Source organism: Thermobia domestica, chromosome 7 (assembly GCF_964235325.1).
Source record: "Thermobia domestica chromosome 7, izTheDome1.hap1.1, whole genome shotgun sequence".
Classification (NCBI taxonomy): Eukaryota; Metazoa; Arthropoda; class Insecta; order Zygentoma; family Lepismatidae; genus Thermobia; species Thermobia domestica.
This window is the reverse complement of record NC_137460.1, coordinates 207,638,930-207,661,336: the sequence shown is the minus strand read 5'-3', so window position 1 is coordinate 207,661,336 and position 22,407 is coordinate 207,638,930. Positions and strand designations below refer to the sequence as shown.

General features: G+C 35.5%; 1 protein-coding gene across 1 annotated transcript in view; it reads right to left on the bottom strand.

Annotated features, from left to right (window-relative positions):
• Nucleotides 1-1,171: 1,171 nt before the first annotated feature.
• Nucleotides 1,172-22,407, bottom strand: part of LOC145690694 (uncharacterized) — a 37,440-nt gene continuing 16,204 nt past the window's right edge. The window contains exons 2-3 of the mRNA XM_081765850.1: nucleotides 11,960-12,116; nucleotides 1,172-1,684 (exon numbers count right to left, since the gene is read on the bottom strand). Of these exons, the coding sequence (XP_081621976.1) occupies nucleotides 1,210-1,684; nucleotides 11,960-12,116 (632 nt within the window). The 3' untranslated portion in view covers nucleotides 1,172-1,209. The remainder of the gene's footprint in view (nucleotides 1,685-11,959; nucleotides 12,117-22,407) is intronic.

Below are 22,407 nucleotides of genomic sequence, written 5' to 3'. Positions count from 1 at the left end.
CAAAGCATCTTTTATTTTTACAAATGCAAGTATTTAAAGGTACGAGATTCAGAATTGGAGGAGGGGATATTTACAGCTGCCCATGCCAATTCTCTAACCTCCATTTTTTGTTCATTTATATATATATATTATTTACGTTAAAAGTACAAAACTTATATTGTACAACATATTAAATCGTATAAATTATACCAAATACCGGTAATAGCAAGTAGCACTACATGAAAGATACTAACAGCAATTACTATGTTTATCTATTTATTGTTTGAGCTTTATTACAGTTATAATTTTCTTCCAAATAAGTTAAATGTAAAAAATGTTATATCGTACAAAATATGAAGAAGTAAAAGAAACGTTAAATTATGTTAGTAACACAACTACTTAGATTGCCAGCTTTAGACTTGATTCATTTGGTTCATTGAGCTCTCGTAATTGAATTATTAGCTTTTCGAGACAAATAATCAATAATCATTTCCTATGCAAAATTTCCTACCAATTTTCTCTGATTTTCAGATTAAATATGATTTTCCCTCACTTCATAACATTTCGTTTTTCCTGAGTTTTCCAGGAACTCTGATTTCCAGATTTGTAAGAAACCTGTAATATCTAATTTCCACGTTAGATTTGTTTAGATTGATACGTGGGATAAAGACGAATTAGAAAATTACGAACGGATTTGTACTAATACAGTTATTCCCTTCGGCACATAAATTTACAATTTCCACACAATCGTAAATCTAACCTAACTCCCCAATTATAATAATCTACGTACCTACGAGGATTTTCAACTTTAAGTTACTAGCAGGCAGGAATCTTGATATCTGCAGATTGCTTACTGTGAAAATAACATCGTGATAACTACAAAGTAAATTGTGTATTTCCTGTTACAGGCACCTCAGTTTTCGTGAAGATTATAATTCATTTTTTGCGTATATCGGGAAGTGATTTTAGTATCAGAAACAATCAATTGGTAATCCATTCGATATACACTAAACCTCAAGGAGTACCAAACTATCATCTCATAATTCTAACATAATATGTAACGCTAGTAACCCCTTCATTTCTCAAATATGGCGAACGGAAATATATGTATCTTCGTTGGAAAAACCTCAGTTTTAATAGAAGTGTTAATTTTTACTTTGTATTGGGGAGGGAACATAATAATAAATAAGAATTTTGATATTGTAACAAACTGTAGTATTTTAATTCAAATTAATTACCAGACACTTGATTCTTATCATTTTTATATGCTGCGTTATGAACTAACTCACTGATCATTATTTTTAATCGAGATTTTTTATCCAAAGGCAATCTGCGAAGAGTTGGAAGCAAGGAATGGAGAAAAGATTCGTCCTCGTCCATTGGATTTGCACAGGCACTGGGCGCACTCTCACTACTAGCACTTTTATGTTTTTCCAAAATAGCTACCACTTTTGCTTCAAATGTTTCGTTCATATGAGCTAACTGACGGTTCACAATGTCGGTAATCTTTTGCTCCAAGTCTCTGTCTTCGTCGCCACGCACTGACGGTTCCACACTGTAGAACGGAATTTCTACATAAGCGAAGTCCTCTCGAACCTGGCTATCCCCTTCGGCACTCACTATCTCTTCCTCTGCGTACGTGTCAATTATCTCACTGCAATCAGTTACCTTTGTGACTTCGGGCACTCCATCCATCGTCTGGGATCTACAATACAAGAAAGATTTAACTACGTTATTTTCACACATGAACTCAACTCAACACATATGTATAGTCTGAAAAAAATGTACGACTAAACTTCAAGTTCATTCAGCTTGTTCAAATTTACTTCACCTGTTAAGTTACATTCCTTTAGAAGTTTGAGTTCAATTTTACGTCCCACGATTATGCCGGTTAGGCTAAAGGAGACGGTAATGATGAGAAATGAATGAAATGGTGGAATGAAGAAAGTGGGAGGAAAGGGAGAACCGCGAGAAAACCCACGAGCACGGTGTTTGTCCACCACAAAGTCCACATGACGCGAGCTGGGGTCGAACCAGGGACCCCAAGCACCGGAAGTGAATGCTCTACCATTGAGCCACCGCGCCCCCCGAAAAGTAATTTAAGTACTGGGAACATTACATAAGTGAGGTCCATCGTTGAGACAGAAAGACCAACTGCAGACGCCTCTACGAGTGCCATTTATCTGGTGATAAGAAGTTCGTCGCTATGGTGAACGAAGGTTGGACTTATCTATCAGTTTATGATCAAATTCCCACATTTCGGCAGAGCAAAAATCCTATCTACGCGTGTAAAATTCATCCATCGTTGTAACTCAACATTCTAGAAATGATTTATGATTATTGCAGAATGCTGCTATAATGGACAAGTCAATATTCGTCAGTTGCCTAAAAGCTGTAAAAATCAATTTTGCATACTATCAGCAACACATACTAACATCTATTTATGCAGGAAACATGCCGTGTCTGTACTGAAATACCATAAATCACATCCATTTGCACCAAGAGAAGCCCTTATCACATCATTTTATGCACAGATTTCACCCACCGTCATCATTGAGGACATGCCGGCGAAGTCACCAGATGCCAGAGCTATGAACTTCTAGTTAGTTCTCCTGAAGAGAGCACTTTCCTCGGGTCATGGCAAGAAACTTCGCGGACTGTGTGCCTGTAAAGGGAATGGCAGAATTTCCTTCCTGTGCTTCGTAGAAGCCTTCTACAATGACAGATTCGGTGTAAAACAATTTTGGGTTACCTTATGGTCAACAGATGGTAGCGCCATGGCTTTTCCTAAGGAAATTTTGAATTCGAAGTTGGATAGATATATGCTACTTAACCTAATGTAAAATTAAATTACTAAAGATAATATGAAGTTTTACACACATTATGACTGCTTTGTTAAGTAATAATTTATAGAAACTTGTGTGAATTCTATAATCTGTACAGATTACATAAAGCTAGATAGCTTCTTTTTCTTTAATATGATCTTGAAGCTTTGCTGGCGTCTACTATTAATCCAATGTTCTCGGGATTGCTGCCAGAGTGAGTGCTGCCGCTGTATGGTAACGAAAGCTCAGCACAGCAACACTCACTCTGGCAGCAATCCCGAGAACATTGGATTAATTCTTTTTTAACTTCTCCTATTACATAATATCCCCATAGCAGAACATGCCGCGATCTGCGATGTGATCGCAGAAAATGTGCCGCGCCTGTACAGAAAAATTGCCAGAGGATTAAAAAAATAGCCGACAGAAAAGTATAGACATATGTCTCCTGTGTGTAGATGTCTTAAATATACGGACTACTCGCATAAATATAGTTTGAACTGTTTTTTACGACGCGTAAAGCGTATTTTTAAGAATCGCAAGTGTTCCTCCTGCAGAAACTTTTGACTTACAAAAGCTCATCGCAGAAAATCAAAGGAAGTTCTGCCATCGGGCATATTACTGTCAATATAGTTTTATTAATATATTCCCTGAAGCAAAATATGATTTTGTGTTGCGAATAAAAATATTTCCAATGAATGTTATTTTCTTTTCTATTTTAGAAAGTACTAGCAGCGTTCACCCCGCTTCGCTGGGGTCACCCCGGAACGCAATAAACCTTGTTAATTAGATAATTTTTACTTTTTCGCTTTCAAGTGATATGATAAAAACCATAGTAGATTGCAGTAAATGTTAACATTATATCGCCTGTCATTTATGTTAACCCGCCGAGTGACACGGTCATGCGGGTTGCATATAAATACGTTTATTTTTACCTATGATGAACTAACAAAGGATTTGTACGTTATGGACACTTGAATGGTCAATTATCTCAAGACACTGGTAATTGAAAATTAAAGTGATATGATAAAAACCATCTAGGGTCCAAATCCTAATAACCCCCCAAAAATGAAAGAAATTGGTTCAGCCGTATTAGCGTGATGAGGGAACAAAGGATTTGTGCGTTCTCTTTTATATATAAGATTGGAAATGTTGCTGACAAGATTTAGTACCCAGAAAAAGTAATTTTTGTATCAAACCTAGTAGATTAATACAGCAAGATACCGTCAATATATGAAGTTACAGAAAGAAGAAAACAAAATCAACTGTTAAAAACTTGGAAAAGTAAAATGTTTGTAAAGAATATTTACATCTACTGTATATCTGTATTGGGTAGTTGGGAGCTTAACATATTTACTTGTAACTTCCTTTGATATATATATATCATTCTGCTTGGAGACGTCACAATCTCTTAGATTTTTTTCTGCTAGATTTTTCCATTGAGTAAGTATAGGTACAAAAGGTTGCAGCTGTATGTGTACAAAAGGTTCCATGGTAGGCGGAGACGTGACTTCAGTCCACTTCGGAGAAGAGTTGGGTAGCACTAACTACTAAGAAAACAGGAACGAATCATAATTATCCAGATAAAGAGCACGTGCATTTGTCTGTTCAAGTGCGGATCTGTGTTGGTCTGGATATGATTTAAATGAACGTTTGTGCATCTGTTGGTTTAGTTTTTGCATAAATTGTATAAAGACGGTTCCTGTTTCTCCTTCAGTTGGAAATATTTTGATGCTACTGTTAATGGAAACCACATCGTCTTCTTGGATTTTTTTGTTTTTTTGTTTATTATTGTCATCATTGTTGGAGGCAAATATCTAAACTGGAGAGAGAGAGAGAGAGATGTTATCCTTGCAGGCTTCTTTGTTGATTATATATATTGTTATGCTGATGGGGTATGGTGATTTAGTTGCAGAGTGATCATTTGTGCAACGGGTCCCTAGTTCGAACTCACGCCTGTCTCCCCAGAACCGTGGTACCTGAAACACTTCATATCATTGGGTTATACTGACGGTTAAACCTAATTTCGTTTGAACTTACTGTTATTATATTTATTATTATTTTAGGCTTGGGCCTGGAAACGTTTTTTCCACGTTTCTCGATCTTCAGCTTCCTCTTTTAACTCCCAATATTTTCTTCTATTTTTCAAATCATCGATCAACTGTGTTCTTCTTCCTGTTCCTCGCTTCCCTTTCATCTTTCCTTCTATGGCGGTATGAAGAAGACAATTTCTTCACAAGTTGTGTCCAATCCAACTGGCCTTCCTACGAAAGATGCTAGCTAGAAGCGTCCTCTTCTCTCCTATTCGTTTTAAAACATCTTCGTTTGTTAGTCTCTCTGTCCATTTTATCTCCCTATCTTTCTCCAATACCACATTTCCGTAACGTACATGTCTCTGAACCATACAGTCCACTACTTCATCTACAGCACTTAACCGATTTCTTCCTTAGTCCAATATTAAGACTGCTAATTAAGAGTGATATTTTCTTGTTCATTTTTTTTTTTTTTAATCGATCTTTTTAAGTTCTTGTTCCACTCTGACCCGAAAAAGCCCGTTTTGACGAGATATTCTCATGCCTTTCATTTCTCAATGTTGATTCCCATTCCATATGGCTTCCCAGTGTCAAGTATTTTGTCCATCATCTCCTGTATTCTTCTTTAATCTAGCTATAATAACCGTATCATCTGCATATCTGATCTTGTTAATGATCTTACTCCCAATCTTGAAATTTCTAATTCCCATTAATGCTTCCTTCATTAAACATTCACTTAGATTGGGGCGACATACTACATCTGTGTCTGATTTCTCTTCCAATCTCCACACTATTGGTTTCTCCTTCATTCAAGCGCAATTTACTAGTCCTATGTACAGGTTGCGAATGAGTTCTCGGTCTCTTCAGCTGACCCCAATCTAAAATAAACATGGCTGCTAACAGTTAACAATAAAATCACGGTTGCCAGGGATTTTTCAAATCAATTTTCCCTGACAATTCCAGATTTTTCAGGCAAGATCTATTATTTTCTTCCTTGCTCCAAAGAATGAATGAATGGGAAGGCTGTATGTGTTGGTCTGGCACTGCCCTCCGTTCAATATCCACAATATCCATCCACTGCTCTCCGTTCACTTTTTTTTTCTTTTTCTAAATACACAATTTACAAGATTTAAATCTTTGATATATCTCTTTCATTATAATAAAATTAAAGTATCGTTTTTATGATTGCAGTCTACATAAATAATTTATGTTATGGTACTTCACACTAAACAAATTACTACTGCATGTTTCCTTAGTTTCCACAGTTCTCTACCTTAGAGATGCTTTCAAGAACTCAATTTCATGTTCTAATTTTTGCATTCAATGGAAGTCTCTAATGAAAGTTCTGCTTCCTTTTACGTCCTCTTCCTTTGCATGGCTTCTTTATAACGCGCATGATTCACGTACGTACTGAAGCATTTTTGTCTATATAAATACCAAGGGGCCCTCCAGCACATTGTACAGTATCATGAACAACTCTTAAATTAATGAAAGATTCTTCATGTATATTTTCCACCTGTATGTCATTGTTAACTGAGAAATCCTTTTCAATGGAAGTATTTCCATGAGAAAGGACAAGTTACATTATAATTATGTCCCACAAATTAACGAATTCACAATTATCAAGTAGATTGCAATAAAAGACATTTAAAATATCTGTGTTTACATTAAATGAATCGAATTCCTTCTTCTCTTTTATTGCTGAAACACACAAGTTGGAAAACTGATGTTTTGCTTTCTCAGCTTTGGCAGCTACAACTATATTTTTGTTATGGAGTTACTCAAGCACATTATACATCTTCCCTTCACTTACACTTTGGTTAGTACAAATTTTACTTAGAATAAGACATGACAAATTTCGCATTATTTTGTGTTTAAATGGGCATTTTTCAATAATTTTTGAAGATTTTTTTAAAAAAACTAATGTCATCAGTACACGAAATTCCCAGACATTTCCAGGTTTTCCAGGATTTCCCTGACACAAATCAATTTCCCTGACATTTCCAGGTTTTCCAGGTCGCTGGCAAGCTTGTAAAATGCAACTTGTGCTGGTCAGATGCAAAAAATGAAATCTTTGAGTTTTACGTCCCACGGTTATGCCGATTAGGCTAAAGGAGACGGTGATAATGAGTAATGAATGAAATGGTGGAATGAAGAAAGTGGGAGGAAACGGGAGAACCCCGAGAAAACCCATGCACACGGTGTTTGTCCACCACAAAGTTCACTTGGCGGGGGCTGGGATCGAACCCGGGACCCCAAGCACTAGAGGTGAACGCTCTACCACTGAGACACCGCGGCCCCCATGGTCAGATGCAATGATGAACTACGTCCAGCAGGGGCGCTGAGATCTTTTTCGTTTCATTGTGGGAGCAAATTGAATTTTCATTGGTTGTACTGAGAGTGGTACTTCTGAGTGATTAAGTGCATTGTATTCCTAGTGAGGGAATGGGTATAAAAGAGGCAGTCGCAGATACAGTGAAACCTGTCTATGTTGGCCACCATCGGTTCCATAGAAAAGTGACCAACTTACAGAAAATAAGTGTGATTTGTGTATTTTTAGAATAGGATTTCTAGTTTTACTCGATTGTAAAATTTTAATAAGCAGTGGCACGACAGCTACTGATAAATAATGTATATAGAGTAACCATAAAAATATACAGTACTAGAAAATATTACTATAGTATGCGAGAGCGCCGATTTCTCTGTAAATTTGGGGGGGGGGGGGATGCAAAAGGTATATATATGAAGATTTTAAGACAAATTGCACTCAAATTATACCAAATATTGTATACTCATAAATAAAAAAGGGTCCACATGAGCTTTGGGGGCCCGGGCCCCCTCGGACCCCCCAGTATCGGCGCTCTTGATAGTATATTTAATATATATGCATACCTTTCTCTTCCTGAATATTAGTCTGGTACATTGGATTATTCGGATTGAAAACACAATAACAAAAACAACCATGAAATAGAAGTGTATGTACGTAGTGTATTGGAATTGATATTATAACACACTGAGTTATTCAGATTGAAAACAAGAAAAGCTAAGTTATAAATTGAGAAATTCATATGCAATTTATATGACTTCTTTTCAGTTGTTACTGAATGGTGGTTCATTCTAGACATATTTGCTTTATTCTTTTTGGCAGATATGCACATTCTAATATTGTAGTTAACTACCTCTTCTTAATGAGCTAGAAGTGTTTCCCTCGGAGCAAACGATGTTTTGAGAAAATCTTGAGGAATTCATATCTCAAAACCTCCGCTACCTTTTGACATGCAGTCAGATGCCAATAAATGACAATTGAGCTTTAACCTTGAGAATTTTCCGGAATTACTAAAGCTTTCCACTGGTGAAAGGAACCGATATAGCTAATGGTTTTACCAAAACAGGGTAAACAAATACGTACAACCATTTCCTGAATTCCTGTACGTGATTTTTCTTATTCACACCTTCCTTCACCACCCTTTTATGAGGGTAGTGTTCTGGCCATTGACCTCCAAGAACAAACCGTGCAAATCTATGCTTCTTTATGTCCAGTCACAAATACAGAACATCTGCCTCTCATATGGGTATTCGAAAGAGTTAAGAAAAATAACAAAACTGTATTTTACGTGGCCAAGATACGCAGGTAAATTTATCATTATCATCATAGGGTAAACATTGCTTCAGTGTGGCCAACTTCCAAGATAGACAGGTGGCCAACTTATAGAGTAGTAAGTAACGAATGTCTTATGGGAAAATGCAGGTTTAAGACTAGCCAGGCCAAGATAAGCAGGTGGCCAACTTAGAGAGGTGGCCAAGTTGACAGGTTTCACTGTACATGGTAAATGTCCTTATAAAAGACAGAAACCGTGACACCCACCCACCGACATATACTTTAATTTATTAATAGCATGAAGAGATGGCTGGTGGATCCCTCTCACAGAGGGCGGGCTTTCCCGAGAGGCCTCTTCATTCAAACTTTTCTGTTTCAAAACTGTAAGGTAACAAGGATAAAAATGGATGAGAGAAATATGATACGCGAGAGATGGATACTAAAAACAACGAGCAGAGCACAATGGAAGAAAGAGAGTTGAGTTTCAAAGAAGTGTGGTGTCTATGCAACGTCACTTTTGCCAGAACCAAAATACATATCAGAGGTACGTAGCCAGAATACAGATTTAAGGTTTATAATTAATAATCATGAATAAAGAACGGTTCTCTAATCTCTCTGTCATTATTATTATTATTATTATTATTATTATTATTATTATTATTATTATTATTATTATTACTGCTTTGTTCTATTTGTTTTTTGTTTCGTTTTTCCTGAACCTATTACATCAACCCGTTTTATGTTAATGTGTATATTGCTTTAAGTGAAGTGACAATCCCGACATAACCTCTTTTTGTGACTTTTTTGATTGTCTAATGTGTTCTTTAATTCGGGTGTTAATATTGCGCTTGGTTTGACCTATATATGAAGAGTCATATTCACATTGAGCAGGATAAAGACCTGATTTATTTAGTGGATCAACAAAGTAACTTCTGAAGTCGGTGAGATGCCATTTTAAACTTTTTTTTTTTTTTTTTTGACAGTAATAGCACATATGCTTTGCAAAAATATGTTGAATTTTTGTAGATAATTGTAGAAAGTAAGAAATTCGTATCCAAGTTTTCGCTTCTTGGGAATAGCATTTTTAGGAACTTGCACCGATCTACGTATTTATTAAATCATTTTTCTAAGGTACGCAACTTATAGCCAATCTTTTGTCCTATTTGATATAAAAATTCTATTTCATCATTAAGATCACCCGGATGATCACAAATTAGTAATGCCCTACAAAAGAAATTCTTCGAGATATTGGCCTTGTACAGTGGTGGATGGGCTGACTGTTAACGTATGTAAGTAGTGCCTGCAGTGGGTTTTCGATATACTTTTGTTATGAATTATTGTGCGATCGGGTAATTAGTCAATCCAAAAAAAGGAAGACAGTTATTAGAATTACGCTCGAGAATGTACCTCAACCTAGGATGCTGATTACTGAAATGTTCAAATATTTGTAAACGAGTATTTTCATTCTATCAGAAATGAATGTTTAACGAATATCAACACATTCTTATGCTCACATAGAAAAATAGATACGTATTGAAAATCAGGTTACATAAAAGGCTTATTACACAATTAAAAAAAAAAAAATATTAACAAACAAGAAATTTGGTGTTTAAAGGCTGATAAAGCAAATCAATTTGTAATTGTGTCAAAGTAGAGATACGCTGTCGGCATTTTAAAAATAGCTGAGAAATGAAATTTTGTTTCACTTGCGCGCAACCCATTGGCATAAGTCATAAAAATGGTACAAACAACTACTCATTCTTCTCTACTGTTGAATGACACTGAAAAATATAAAAATACATGCGCCTTGCCTTTCCATTATTTATGGCTTTCCAAAAGTACACAAGCCCAACATTCCCTTTCGTCCGATTATATCAGGTTTCAATCATCCAGCTTACTTATTATCCAAGTGGCAATATAAAAAACTTAATGATTACAACAGTGATTTCAAATATGTTGTTAAAAATAGCCTTGACGTTAAACACTTACCATCACCTGTAAATGCTGATGCTATTTTGCTTGCAACCATAGACGTTGCTAATATGTATCCGTCCATACCGTCGGAACTTACTATTAATAGCACACAATCTTGGTTATTACAAACGGCATCTGCCTATGAAACTCATTTCCTATTACAACTGCTTGAGGTCTGTTTAATAACCAATGTATTTCAATTTGAAAATCATTATCTTTTCCAGAATAACGTCTAGCCATGGGGGACAAACTATCTCCCATAGTGTCAAACAATGTTTTAAATCAGACAGAAACGTCTATTTTACAACAGGAAGCATTTAAGTAGATAGATGTCATCATTATGCCGATGACGTTTTACTGCTTGTACATGATTTAAAATACATGTTTACAAATACCAGAAAAGTTCCATAAGCTGAAGTTCACTCTCGACCGTGAATATGATAATTGTCTTCGTTTTTTTACATTTACTGATTACCCAATTGTAGAATAAATTTATAACAAAATTATATCGCAAACCCACTGTAGGCACTACTTACATCAACAGTCAGCCCATTCTCCATTGCAATGCCAATATTTGGAAGAATTTCTTTCGTAAAGCATTACTAATTCCTGATTGTCCAAGTGATCTCAATGATGAAATGCAGTTTTTATATCAAATAGGACAAAAGAATAGCTATAAGTTGCGTATCTTAGAAAACTGTTTTAATCAAATACGTAGATCGGTACAAGTTAAAAAAGAAAGAAAAAAAAGCTATTCCCAAAGAAGTAAAAACTTGAATAGGAATTCCTTACTTTCTACAATTATCGACAAAAATTCAACGTGTTCTTGCAAAGCATAACATATCTGATTCTACTACCCCTTCCCCCATATACAAAAAAAAAAAAAAAAGTTTAAAAAAATCAACTCACAGGCCTTAAAAGTTATATTGTTGATTCACTGAATAAATCAGGTATTTATCTTGCTTAGTGTGAATGTGATACTTCATATATAGGTCAAACCAAACGCAACACCCGAATTAAGGAACACATTAGATAATAAAAAAAAGTCACAAAAAAGTATATGGGGATTGTCACTTCACCTAAAGGAACATACACATAACATAAAAAAAAAAGGTTAATGTAATAAGATTTTTTTTTAAAAAAAATTGAAGATTCATTCTTTATGCATAAATGCAAACCGGCTTTAAATCTGGATTCTGGCAACACTGGTAAAAATTTGGCTATCTATCTTTGATGTGTATTTTGGTTTTGGCAACAGTGACGTAGCATGGGTACTACACTTGTTTTAAACTCAACTCTCTTCCACTGTGCGCTGCTCGTTCTTTTTAGTACGGCAACTATTTCTCACGTTACGTTCATTTGGTGGTATGTATTCCTGTTCTCATACTATGTTCCTTTTATCAGCTTTTATCCTTGTTACTTTTCCACTGAACAGGAAGTAGCTTGCTGTTCCGATACATTTGGAGAACATTAACTTTCCCACGGTAGGATATATTGGTAAGTAAGCATTTTTTTCTTAACTAAGTATCTTGAATGATGTCGTGTATACTTACTTTCGTCTGTTGAGAAATGGGATAAGGAAGGCCATCTCATTATAGTAGATGTATCGTTTCCTCTTCTGATATACATGAGGGTCTAGCGTCCTCTCCAACCGTACGTCCTTCGAAAACACATCTCGCAGCATCTTCCATTTGCGCTTGCATTCATGAACTACAAAAGTGAACATTAAGTTAATATACATTTATTTATATGTATGTGTTTTAAAACTTTATATATATCAATCAAACATATAAGAAGGAGCCTATTAAAAAAAATGTTATAGTGTGAAATCAATTTTTAAATTTGAAGGTTCATTTACGGTGAAAACGTTTCGAGGATAATGGTGATGTCATTAGTGAAGTGCGTAACAGGTCTGCGCCAAATCTGGCTCACTTAAAACTAAAATTTTCAAAATTGTTGGGACACGGTTCCATTTATTTTTAATGAAGAGCTTATATACCGAGTTCCGTTGCCCCCTCCCCCCTAGGATATGCATTTTAATTAAAGTGATATTTTTAAAAATAAAACTAGTTCAAGGGAATTGATAACTATATCCCAAAATCCATTTAAAACAATTCAACTCTTTTCCCGTGATTCCATCTGCCTAACGATCACTTCCATTTTTATTACATAGATTGTTTTCTTCTCTTCGTTATAACACGATGTGACAATTTAAAAAAAACTTGTAGCCAATAAAATAACTTTTAAGATTCTAAGTAATTTAAATTTTTTCTCTCATTTATCTTCTGTTAATTTCAGTTGAACCTCCTGTACAAATGAACGTTTTCAAAGCTATACTGAAGGCGAATTGATCCTAGGGAACGGCTTCAAAAGTTCTTGTTAGATCACATCGGAATTTGAAACAAAATTATATGAAACAATTTTGTATTATTATTTTTTTTATTACATCAATAAACATTAAAGTAATAAAAAAAAATACTGAATTAATATTAGTATAAACCCTTTAACAAACATGATTAGTGATGAAGTTGTCCCAACTCTCGTTCACCTTTCAATTGTTCAAATTTAATGGAAGATTATTTGGCCTTACGAAATAAGACTACAATACCATTCAATCAGTAAGTGAAGAGCTCTTGTATAGAACCTGCATACTCTTAATTTCGTAACCGGTGTTTTATAGGTATCTTGACAAACCTGAAGTAGATGGTTCCTCCTTTAATGTGTTCGATACATTCCTTTCTATCACGCCAATGTAGCTTTTGTCGCACAAGTATCTTACTGCGTACACTCCGAAGACCTAAAGGCATCTTGAAAATAATTTTTGAACCCAAAGTGTTTTTCAAAATTCTATCCTCCTAAATGTACCCCCCCCCCCCCCCTCCCTATTTTCTAAAGTTTTTGCAGCATTCGTTGCTATAGTTGTACGAAAACCCATTTTTCTTCTTTTACCATCTATGCAAATTTGTTAGCACAACCCTTTGAACCTTCGTACAATTGTCACGTCTATTCTTTCCATTTTTGGATCTATTTCTCTTATAATAATTTTCTGTTCTAATTCAATATGTTGATTCACAATGTTTCACAAGCTCTACTTCTTGGGAAATAGACCTGAACGCTCTTAAATACACATTCTTTCAAATACTGCCCGTAACTAAATAAAAATATACGACTTCTTGTGGAAGAAGTAATCAGATGCAATCGTTTCGAACTTGTCGTTTAATCCATAAATGGAAAGTCTAGGAAATTTATCCCTATGTCGGATTCTTTTCTTGATGGCAAGCAGTCCGGAAAACGGCCTGCCAGACATTCCTTTGTAGTTAAAGCAAATTTCCAATATTTTGTTATCCAAATTTTTATTGACTCTTATCAATTGTTGGATGCATTCTATTGTAAGTTTTGTTCTAATTGAATTGAACATACCACATCTAAAGAAGCTAGTTTACTTATGTCAGCATCATTTACTACTGATGTAGTTCTACAAGGAACGCGCACTGACAAGGTACATTTGCGAAGTGTACCCTCGGGATTCGTGTAAAATTGATTCAAATGCAAAGTTCTCCGCGAGCCAATGTGAATTGTACTAATTTTAGCTGCCCCTACCGGTAATTTGCATATTTATGGGCCTTCATATATCCGGAATTCAATAACGTTCGGACACAAAATTGCATTTCCAGTAGTTTCTTTAGATGTAACTGGACATGAATGTGGGCATATGCAAAACAAATTGGATCAAGTACTGCTTCTCTGACACATGTTACCCACCTCGGCCGCCATTCTGGATCCGCCATATTGGATTCAACTTCCGTTCTTTTCAAATGGGAATAGGTGCAAGGTACGGTACGACGGAGGTCGCGGATTCGAATGTCGGTCCAGTCATTCACTTTTTCACTCTGTGTTATGAAATTAATATTCATTTAAATCACTTTTTTTTTTTTAATTAACCAATATTAATCGTGAATTAAGGAATAAGCATTAGTGAAGCTAACTAGTAGCAACATCTTCACTGAAGAAAAGAATTATTTGCGTAGTGATTATTCGTGAACATATGTTACAATCGATTCCTGAAGAAAGTTTCATGGACATAATTAACGAACAGAAACTAAGCTGAAATCCATGAATAACTTTAATGTTATTGGAGATAAGAATGTCTGCATAATTTAAATAAAATGAAAGATAAAACCAGGTGAAAAATTTATCCAGAGATAGGAATTAAATAAAATCGTGTAAAAATATTTACTTAAAGACAGGAATTGACGCACTTTTTATCAAATTATTTAAAAATTAATGGCCGTGAGTAACAACGAAGTTCAACTGTTGAATGAGAGTCATAACCAAGCTCGGTGGAAATGTCTGTTGCACCAACCAAGTTTAAATGAGCGTTCACTGAAGCGAGTTCAACGTGGTGAAACGCTTTCAAGTTTAAACGTGGTTCCAGAACTTTGGTTGCATCATTGAAAAGTCGAAGTCCAGTACATCTCGTTTAAGTAAACTTCGGTCAATTTGTAAAATCGACTCTGATTGGTTGTCGTCTTTTGTCTCTAATCTTCGTTTAACGATGTAACAAATGAAGAAAGCATACCGCGTGCCCGTCTTTTCGACTTTTGAGATTGTGTGCATAGAGCTGTGAGTAGTCTAATTTCAGTGATCGCAATTGTGATGGAAAAAATAATAAAACCACGAGCAAAAAAGAACATCAGAAATGTATTTTAATTTCATTAGTGGAAAAATACAAAGACATTACTGAACGTAAACAGACTGATTTGGATCAACGAAGTTTAAACCCTCAAATTCGGCTGGTTAAGCTAAAAACCAAGTTTATCCACCATTTCACCAAGACTTAACCTTGAACGATGCTGGTGCAACAGACATTTTCACTGAGCTTGGTTATGACCCACGCTGAACAGCTAAACTTCGTTGATACACACGGTCATCAGTCAAATGGTGGATAAACTTGGTTTTAGCTGGAACGGCCGAATTTGGGAGTTTAAACTTCGTTGATCCAAGTCAGTTTGTTTACATTCAATAATTTTTTTTTTTTTTTTTTTTTTTGCACGAATGAAACTACAATACATTTCTCGTGTTCGGAAAAAAAATTTTGCTCGTAGTTTTATTATTTTTTCTATCACAATTACGATCACTGAAATTAGACTACTCACAACTCTATGCACACAATCGCGAAGGTAGAAAAGACCGGCACGCGGTATGCTTCCTTCATTTGTTACTTTGTTAAACGAAGATCAGAGACAAAAGACAACAACCAATCAGAGTCGATTTTACAAACTGACCGAAGTTTACTTAAACGAGATGCACTGAACTTCGACTTTCAGTGGTGCAACATAAGTCCTGGAACCACGTTTAAACTTGAAAGTTTAATGTTGAATGCGTTTCAGTGAACGCTTGTTTAAGCTTCGTTGGTGCAAGACATTTTCACCGAGCTTGGTTATGGCCCTCGTTCAACAGTTGAACTTCGTTGGTGCACACGGCTGTAAGTGAAACAGTTACTTCGTTGATTGCATCTATGTTTTCCTGAACTGTTTCGACCATTTATTCTGTGGTCTTGTTCATCAGATTTTACCACCCAGATAAAAAGAGTCAACCGTCTCCCTTAGATTCAGTGCACAATTGTGAAATGTTAAAATAAAATACGTTTCAATTACGATATTTTCGTTGTAACTTTCACAGAATAAAATATAAATAGATGACAGCTATTAAAGATTTCTAATTCCGATCACACATTGTTAGGATTCTGCAAAGATTGGCTTTCCTGACTTTACCTCTACATAAAACGAGGTGGGCGATTTTTCATTAATTTAAAGTATTAATTTTTCTTCATTATACTACATTTCTTCCGAATAAAACATTCAATCAATTAACTTATTGGTCACAAACTATGACTTTCACAAGAAAATAATCTTCGTATTTCCCTACTCTCCTAATGCTACTATACCATTTGAGTTTTTCTTTGTATTACTGAAGGCAGAAATTCATGAAATACATTTTCTTATTTTATTTTATTTATTATTATTATTATTTAATTTTAAAGTTTAATTCTTTGCGACACAGAGAAATACTTATTTTATAACCCTATGTTGCACGGGAAGTATTACTATTATTATTTGTTAAAATTGACAGGATGAATTTCCGGACAGAAGCCAAACGCGTGGTTATACGATGAATAACTGAAAATATTTTGGCGTGACACCTAAACTACATGAACTACGTAATCCAAAAAAGGAATCACTGTGAAAGAACCAACAGAACGTCCACCAGAGTGATGCAAATTTTGCATCACCATGTAAGAATCATCTTATAAAACTGCGATGAAAAATGCATCACTACGCTGCAGAGAGTTTAAAACACATGTTTTAAGCTTGGTATAGGGTTTTCCTTATATCTCCACGCTATAACGGGAAGAATCAAATTGCTCCATACTAAGTTCACATTTGTTATTATTTATTAAGGAACTTCCCTTTCCTTTTACCAACTGTGACATTACTGATAATGTGCATATGATTATTCTTAAGAATTTAATTAAACACTGAAAACAACTGCAATCGATGCTGACGCCAAGGGCTAATCTGTAATCACTCTGGAAATAATATTTAGAGGAGAAATATAATTTCGACTTGGAGTCACTAATTTTAGAAGTTATTTCATAAATTTCTTTGTCATGATTATCTGCAATAGGCTAATTCCAAATTATGCATATTTTATTTATTCAAATTGATTTGTGTAATGCTTTTCTTACTGCTAATATTTCGTTCATATTTGTTTCTCTGAGCTTCTTCGGAGGAATAAATTTCTCATGATTAAATCTTGAATTTCTCTCTTATTCTTCTGCATGAAAGTAAGAACGAATCCTTCTTTTTAGTCCTAAAATTGTATCGAATAAAATTTAATTTGTAATATCACTGTTACAAAAATAATTATTACATATCCCTGCGAACTGTCTCGGAACATGTACTTCTATTTTGATTTCTGTTTCTTCAATGTTGCAAACTTCCAAAATTTCTTGATCAGTAAAGCCTGTTATCAACACGAATTTAAATACTCTAAGGCACAGTTTAATATTTTGTAATTTGATTATAAATTAATGGTACAGGGTAGGGCAAGATAAGTTGAACCCACACCAAATGATAAACACATGAACTATAAGCCGATATTACACAAGTAGATCAAAGGCATGCTTATATGAGTTCCTCTGTCTCCCTAGATGTACTGCTGAAAATGATCTCCATGTTCCAAGCATAGACTGGCTCGATGGATCAAGTTCTGTGCGACTTTCTGTAACCTGTCCTGTTCGATATTGGCGATGGAGTTGGCGTATGTTATACTGCGTGGACTCTTGTGGTACATCTTGCCCTTTAGGTTGCCCCACAAATTGAAAATGGTAACTAGATAGACATGGGGAACTTGGAGCCCATAGAACTGTCAAGAATGTTCTGTCAGGCGAGGAAACACAGTGCACTACCTACAAGGAAGCATGTATTGCCGCACTGTTCTGCTGGGAATATAGTAAAAGTCGTTCGTCTGGCGTCAGTTGATCCATGAAGAGGTGTAAGATGTCGGCAAAATAACGCGCTGAGCACTGTATCTGCGAAAAAATATATTCAATGATTCTCGTTCTCGACACAACGCATCATTCTAATCTTCACTTCATGCAGCGGTAGCTCGAATATTTGTCGTGTTCTCCATAAACCAATACCACGTATTTTGCGAATTAACGGAACCACTGAGGTGAAACTATGCCTCGTCCGTCAAAGTACAGATTTGGATCAAGGAAAGCACTTTTGACTTCCTGCAGTAGCAATGTGCAGTACAGTCACCCACATATGTACCTGGACCCCAAGTAATGAAATTATAACGGTCAGGAGTCCAGGTACTTATGTGGGTGACTGTACATAAGGACGTTTAGCATGGTCTTCGGGGCTTCAATTCCTGTACAGTTCTTGTATGGCTTTAGGTTAAGGTACTTCAAAATTGGTTAGCATATTGTTCGCGATACATTTGTCTGTTGCGACACACGCATCGTGGATTTAGTGGGGCTCTGCAACATCGGAATGGCGAATATCTTTCTTTAGTCGCTGAAGAAAGTCTAAATCGATATTACAATTGGTCTATAGGTAATATATAGTTTGGAAATTTTAGTTCTGATCTTCATTGTCTGCGTGTACTCAATCCTCGTATTATCAACAATATTTATATATATCTAAATGTATTGTTGCCTCGATGGCAGAACTTTCTTCGTCTTTCTGCGATAAGATTTTGTAAGTCAAAATTTTTGTACAGGAATTCGAAAATAAAAAAAAATCAAGATAATCAATTTCAGAAGAAACACTTGTGATTGTTAAAAATACGCTTTACGCGACGTAAAAAACCGTTCAAACTATATTTATGCGAGCCGTCCGTGCATTTAAGACATCTATCTATACATAGCAGGCATGTTTTTATATTTTTCTGTTGGCTATTCTCTAGCAATTTTTCTGCACAGGCGCGCCAAATTTTCTGCGATTATCACAAATCGCGGCATGTTCTGCTATGGGTATTGTTGCTGAGACTAATACTACTCTAAACCTAATGCACACAAAATCATGAAACAGTATTGTATCACTGGAAACCTCTCTATTAAGTACTCGAAGTATTAATACCATACATACACTATCAAAGCTCTCGGCTTTCATCACATCAGACACTAGTCTCATTTATTTCACAATATTTTCAATCTTTACGTAAATCCCCATGAATACACTGCAACAACTAGATAACGAAATAAAAATTGATTGGGCCATCCATATCTCATGACATGTATCGTATTTTAAAACACTTCTGGTCCAAATACAATCAGCACAATTATTATCTGATAATATCCTCATTCGGCTTGGTGCTTTCTCAGCATGGGTATTCATAATCCTTATCACGTACGCATCCTGTTCTTTTAACTTTTTTATGAGTTCGTGTGGGTACATGGCTTGGTGGGTGGATCACTGTTGAACTCAGCACCAAAATTTCCTTATACTCTCTTCAGTGATGTGCCCTGATAGTAATATTTCTTTATGAATAACCTGGCCTTCTTCGTCAGAGGCACTTTCTTGTCTATACCTTGACTGCTTATCCTTCACAGCTGCAGGTCGTGATTCCCCTTCCATACCTTTCCTTCTCTCCATTTAAGATCAATGTGTTTTGTTCATAGCTCCCTACGTGAAATATGAAATATTGTTGCTACGTTAAATACACTACCGTTTTTCGATTTTTCCCGTTCAGTTTATTTTGGCTCAAATTGCTTAATCCCACTATTTGTCAAGACTACATTTATCTAGATTAAATTTTGGTTCCTTGGTTCTGATGTATTAAGACTCGTGATAAGAATCCGTATACGAATAAAGGATTCAAAATTAACCTATATAAAGGTAGTCTTGACAAACAATGGGACTCTAACTAATTTATAACCAAACTGCAAAACAGTAAACTGCCCTGGGAGTATTTAAATTCGTGTTTGTATCTAACAAACTTTACTTATCTAGCAATTCTGGTGCATTCCAACATCGAAATAGCAAAAATCGAAACAGAAGCCCATATTCCGAGACAAATGAAATGAAATCAAATCTAAGTTTTACGTTCCACGGTTATGCTGGCTAGGCTAAAGGAGAAGGTGATGATGAGAAATGAATGAAATGAAGAAAGTTGGAGAAACGGAAGAACCCCGAGAAAACCCACGCACACGGTGTTTGTGCACCAGAAAGCTCACTTGGCGCAAGCTGGGATCGACCCAAGAACCCAATGCATCAAAGATGAACGCTCTACCACTGAGCCATCGCGGCCCCATATTCCGAGACAGTAGTAGTGTTTAACTGTTATTCTTTACAGTGGAGTTACAAATTAAACCTTATTCGATCAAAAAATGGGTTCGTTATTTTCATGCAGAAGAATAAGGAAGAAGTTCCGAGATTTAATCACTGGGCATTTTTTCCTACAAATGAGCTCACAGAAACAAAAGTGAGCAAAATATTAGAAATAAAAAGAGACTACGGAACTCAAATTAAAAAAAAAAATGATAACAAAGGCGTAAGAAATCCGTAGCAGAATTCCAAATATCAGGCGGCACTGCATGTAATAAAGATTTTATATTGAGACGTCTAAGCCTGCTATATTACTCATATGGGAAACACACGCTTATAATGACTATTTTATTTTTATTAATTTTATTTTTATTAATTTTTTTAAAATTTTTTTGTTGAAGTTTAGTGCATGGGCGGAGTTAGGAATTGTCTCCTGGGCGGCAGACCTTTTGTCTGCTGGGGGGCACGGTAAATACAAATGAGAATTGAAGGATCTTATAGGTGGCATTTTTATTTTTTGTCAAAAAGTTGGGGGGCAATGCCCCCCCCCACATGACTCCGCCTATGGTTTAGTGGCACCTTTCAAAACCAAGATTATATGAGACGTAGAGCTACAGTTCAAGGTGGGTGGTAAGTTCAATACTCTTCCACTGAAAGCAGAACACGGGAAGGTGCATCACAGGTACACACGCTAGCCACAGATCAGCGGGAAAGGCATTTATTTCAGTTGAATGTCATTTCAAGTACCGAAGTAGTAGGAGACAGGTCGCGATGTGTGAAATTTTATTTAAATAGTCTTCGAGAAAATGATCTTTGTCTTAGCAAGAAACAGGCAGCGGGTAACGTGAAGATAGCTCTCATGAGGTTATAATAATTGTAAAATACACTGACTTTAAGAGAATTCACTAAAGAGTCTTTATTTTTGCGATGAGAATCTTTCGAGATCTTTAACCATTATGGTAATTTCCAAATAATTAGAATATGCTTAAAATAAAAGAAAAAAAAACAAAAAAAATAGGAATCTAAATCACTTCAAGGGATCATTTATTACTTTGACACTAGACTGAATCCTATAAAAAGAACTCTTTAATTTGAAGAATTTTTTTAAACAATGATTGCAAAACCCTGTCCAATCAAGAAACGACAAATTTCAAGGATAAGAAAAACGTTTTAGTGACTGCGTCTGTTTACGAAACGCCCATACTTCAAATGCTGACACACGTTAATTGATCTTATATTTTGTCGAAACGATTATTTTGGTTTGTAGCTCGGTCTTTCCTGGTACAATTTACATCGCTCTCTCATATTATTATTTCTAACTTGTTTGATTTTCTCTTATTTAATAATTTCATTTTTTTTTTTTAACTAGTCCTTTGTAGGCAGGTTTCTAACCTCTGATTTTTTTTTTCTTAGTTTTATTCCGTTCAAAGATCAACGCCTTCAATGAGTGTTTGGGTTCACTTGCTGTGTTATATATACGAGAAAAACATGTTCGTCACTGCTCTCTACCTGTTGAAACTTTGAAACTTCAAATACATACAGAAAATAATTATACATTTTTATCAAAACGCTAATTACAGTATATACAACATTATTATCAGGTTGTGTCGAGTATTGAGCCCTTGGAGGTGAAACTTGAATCTACATGATCGTTATTTGAAAATAACATTATCAAATAACATATGAGCTACTTTTCTGAAGAGACTCACACAAATGATAGTCTTACGGTGTCAGCTCCGGGATATACGGTGGATACAATATAACCTCCCAGACAAGTTCTCGCAATTTTTGATGGATCGTTATATATATATATACGGTCAGCGTTGTCAGCGTGATATGCGAAACCCTTTCTGTTTATCAGTTTCAGCCATTTCCTTTGAATTGCTAGATTCACTCGCGCTAATTATCGACAATATAGGTCCGAGTCTATTGTTCGGCCCGGCGGTAGCAGCGAAATGTTGGATGAAAGACGTAATATTAGTGTGCAGTATGCAGCGACAAGACACTGAAAACAACAGTGTATTCAAAACATACGCAAAGCAAGACGTACAAATGCTTCATTGAATACCAAATACAGAAGGTTAAAAAAGTGTCATTAGGTATTGTGATTCTGCAAATGGTTTGAGAACAGTTGGCTCTTGCTCTCATGTTGCAGCCATTATTAT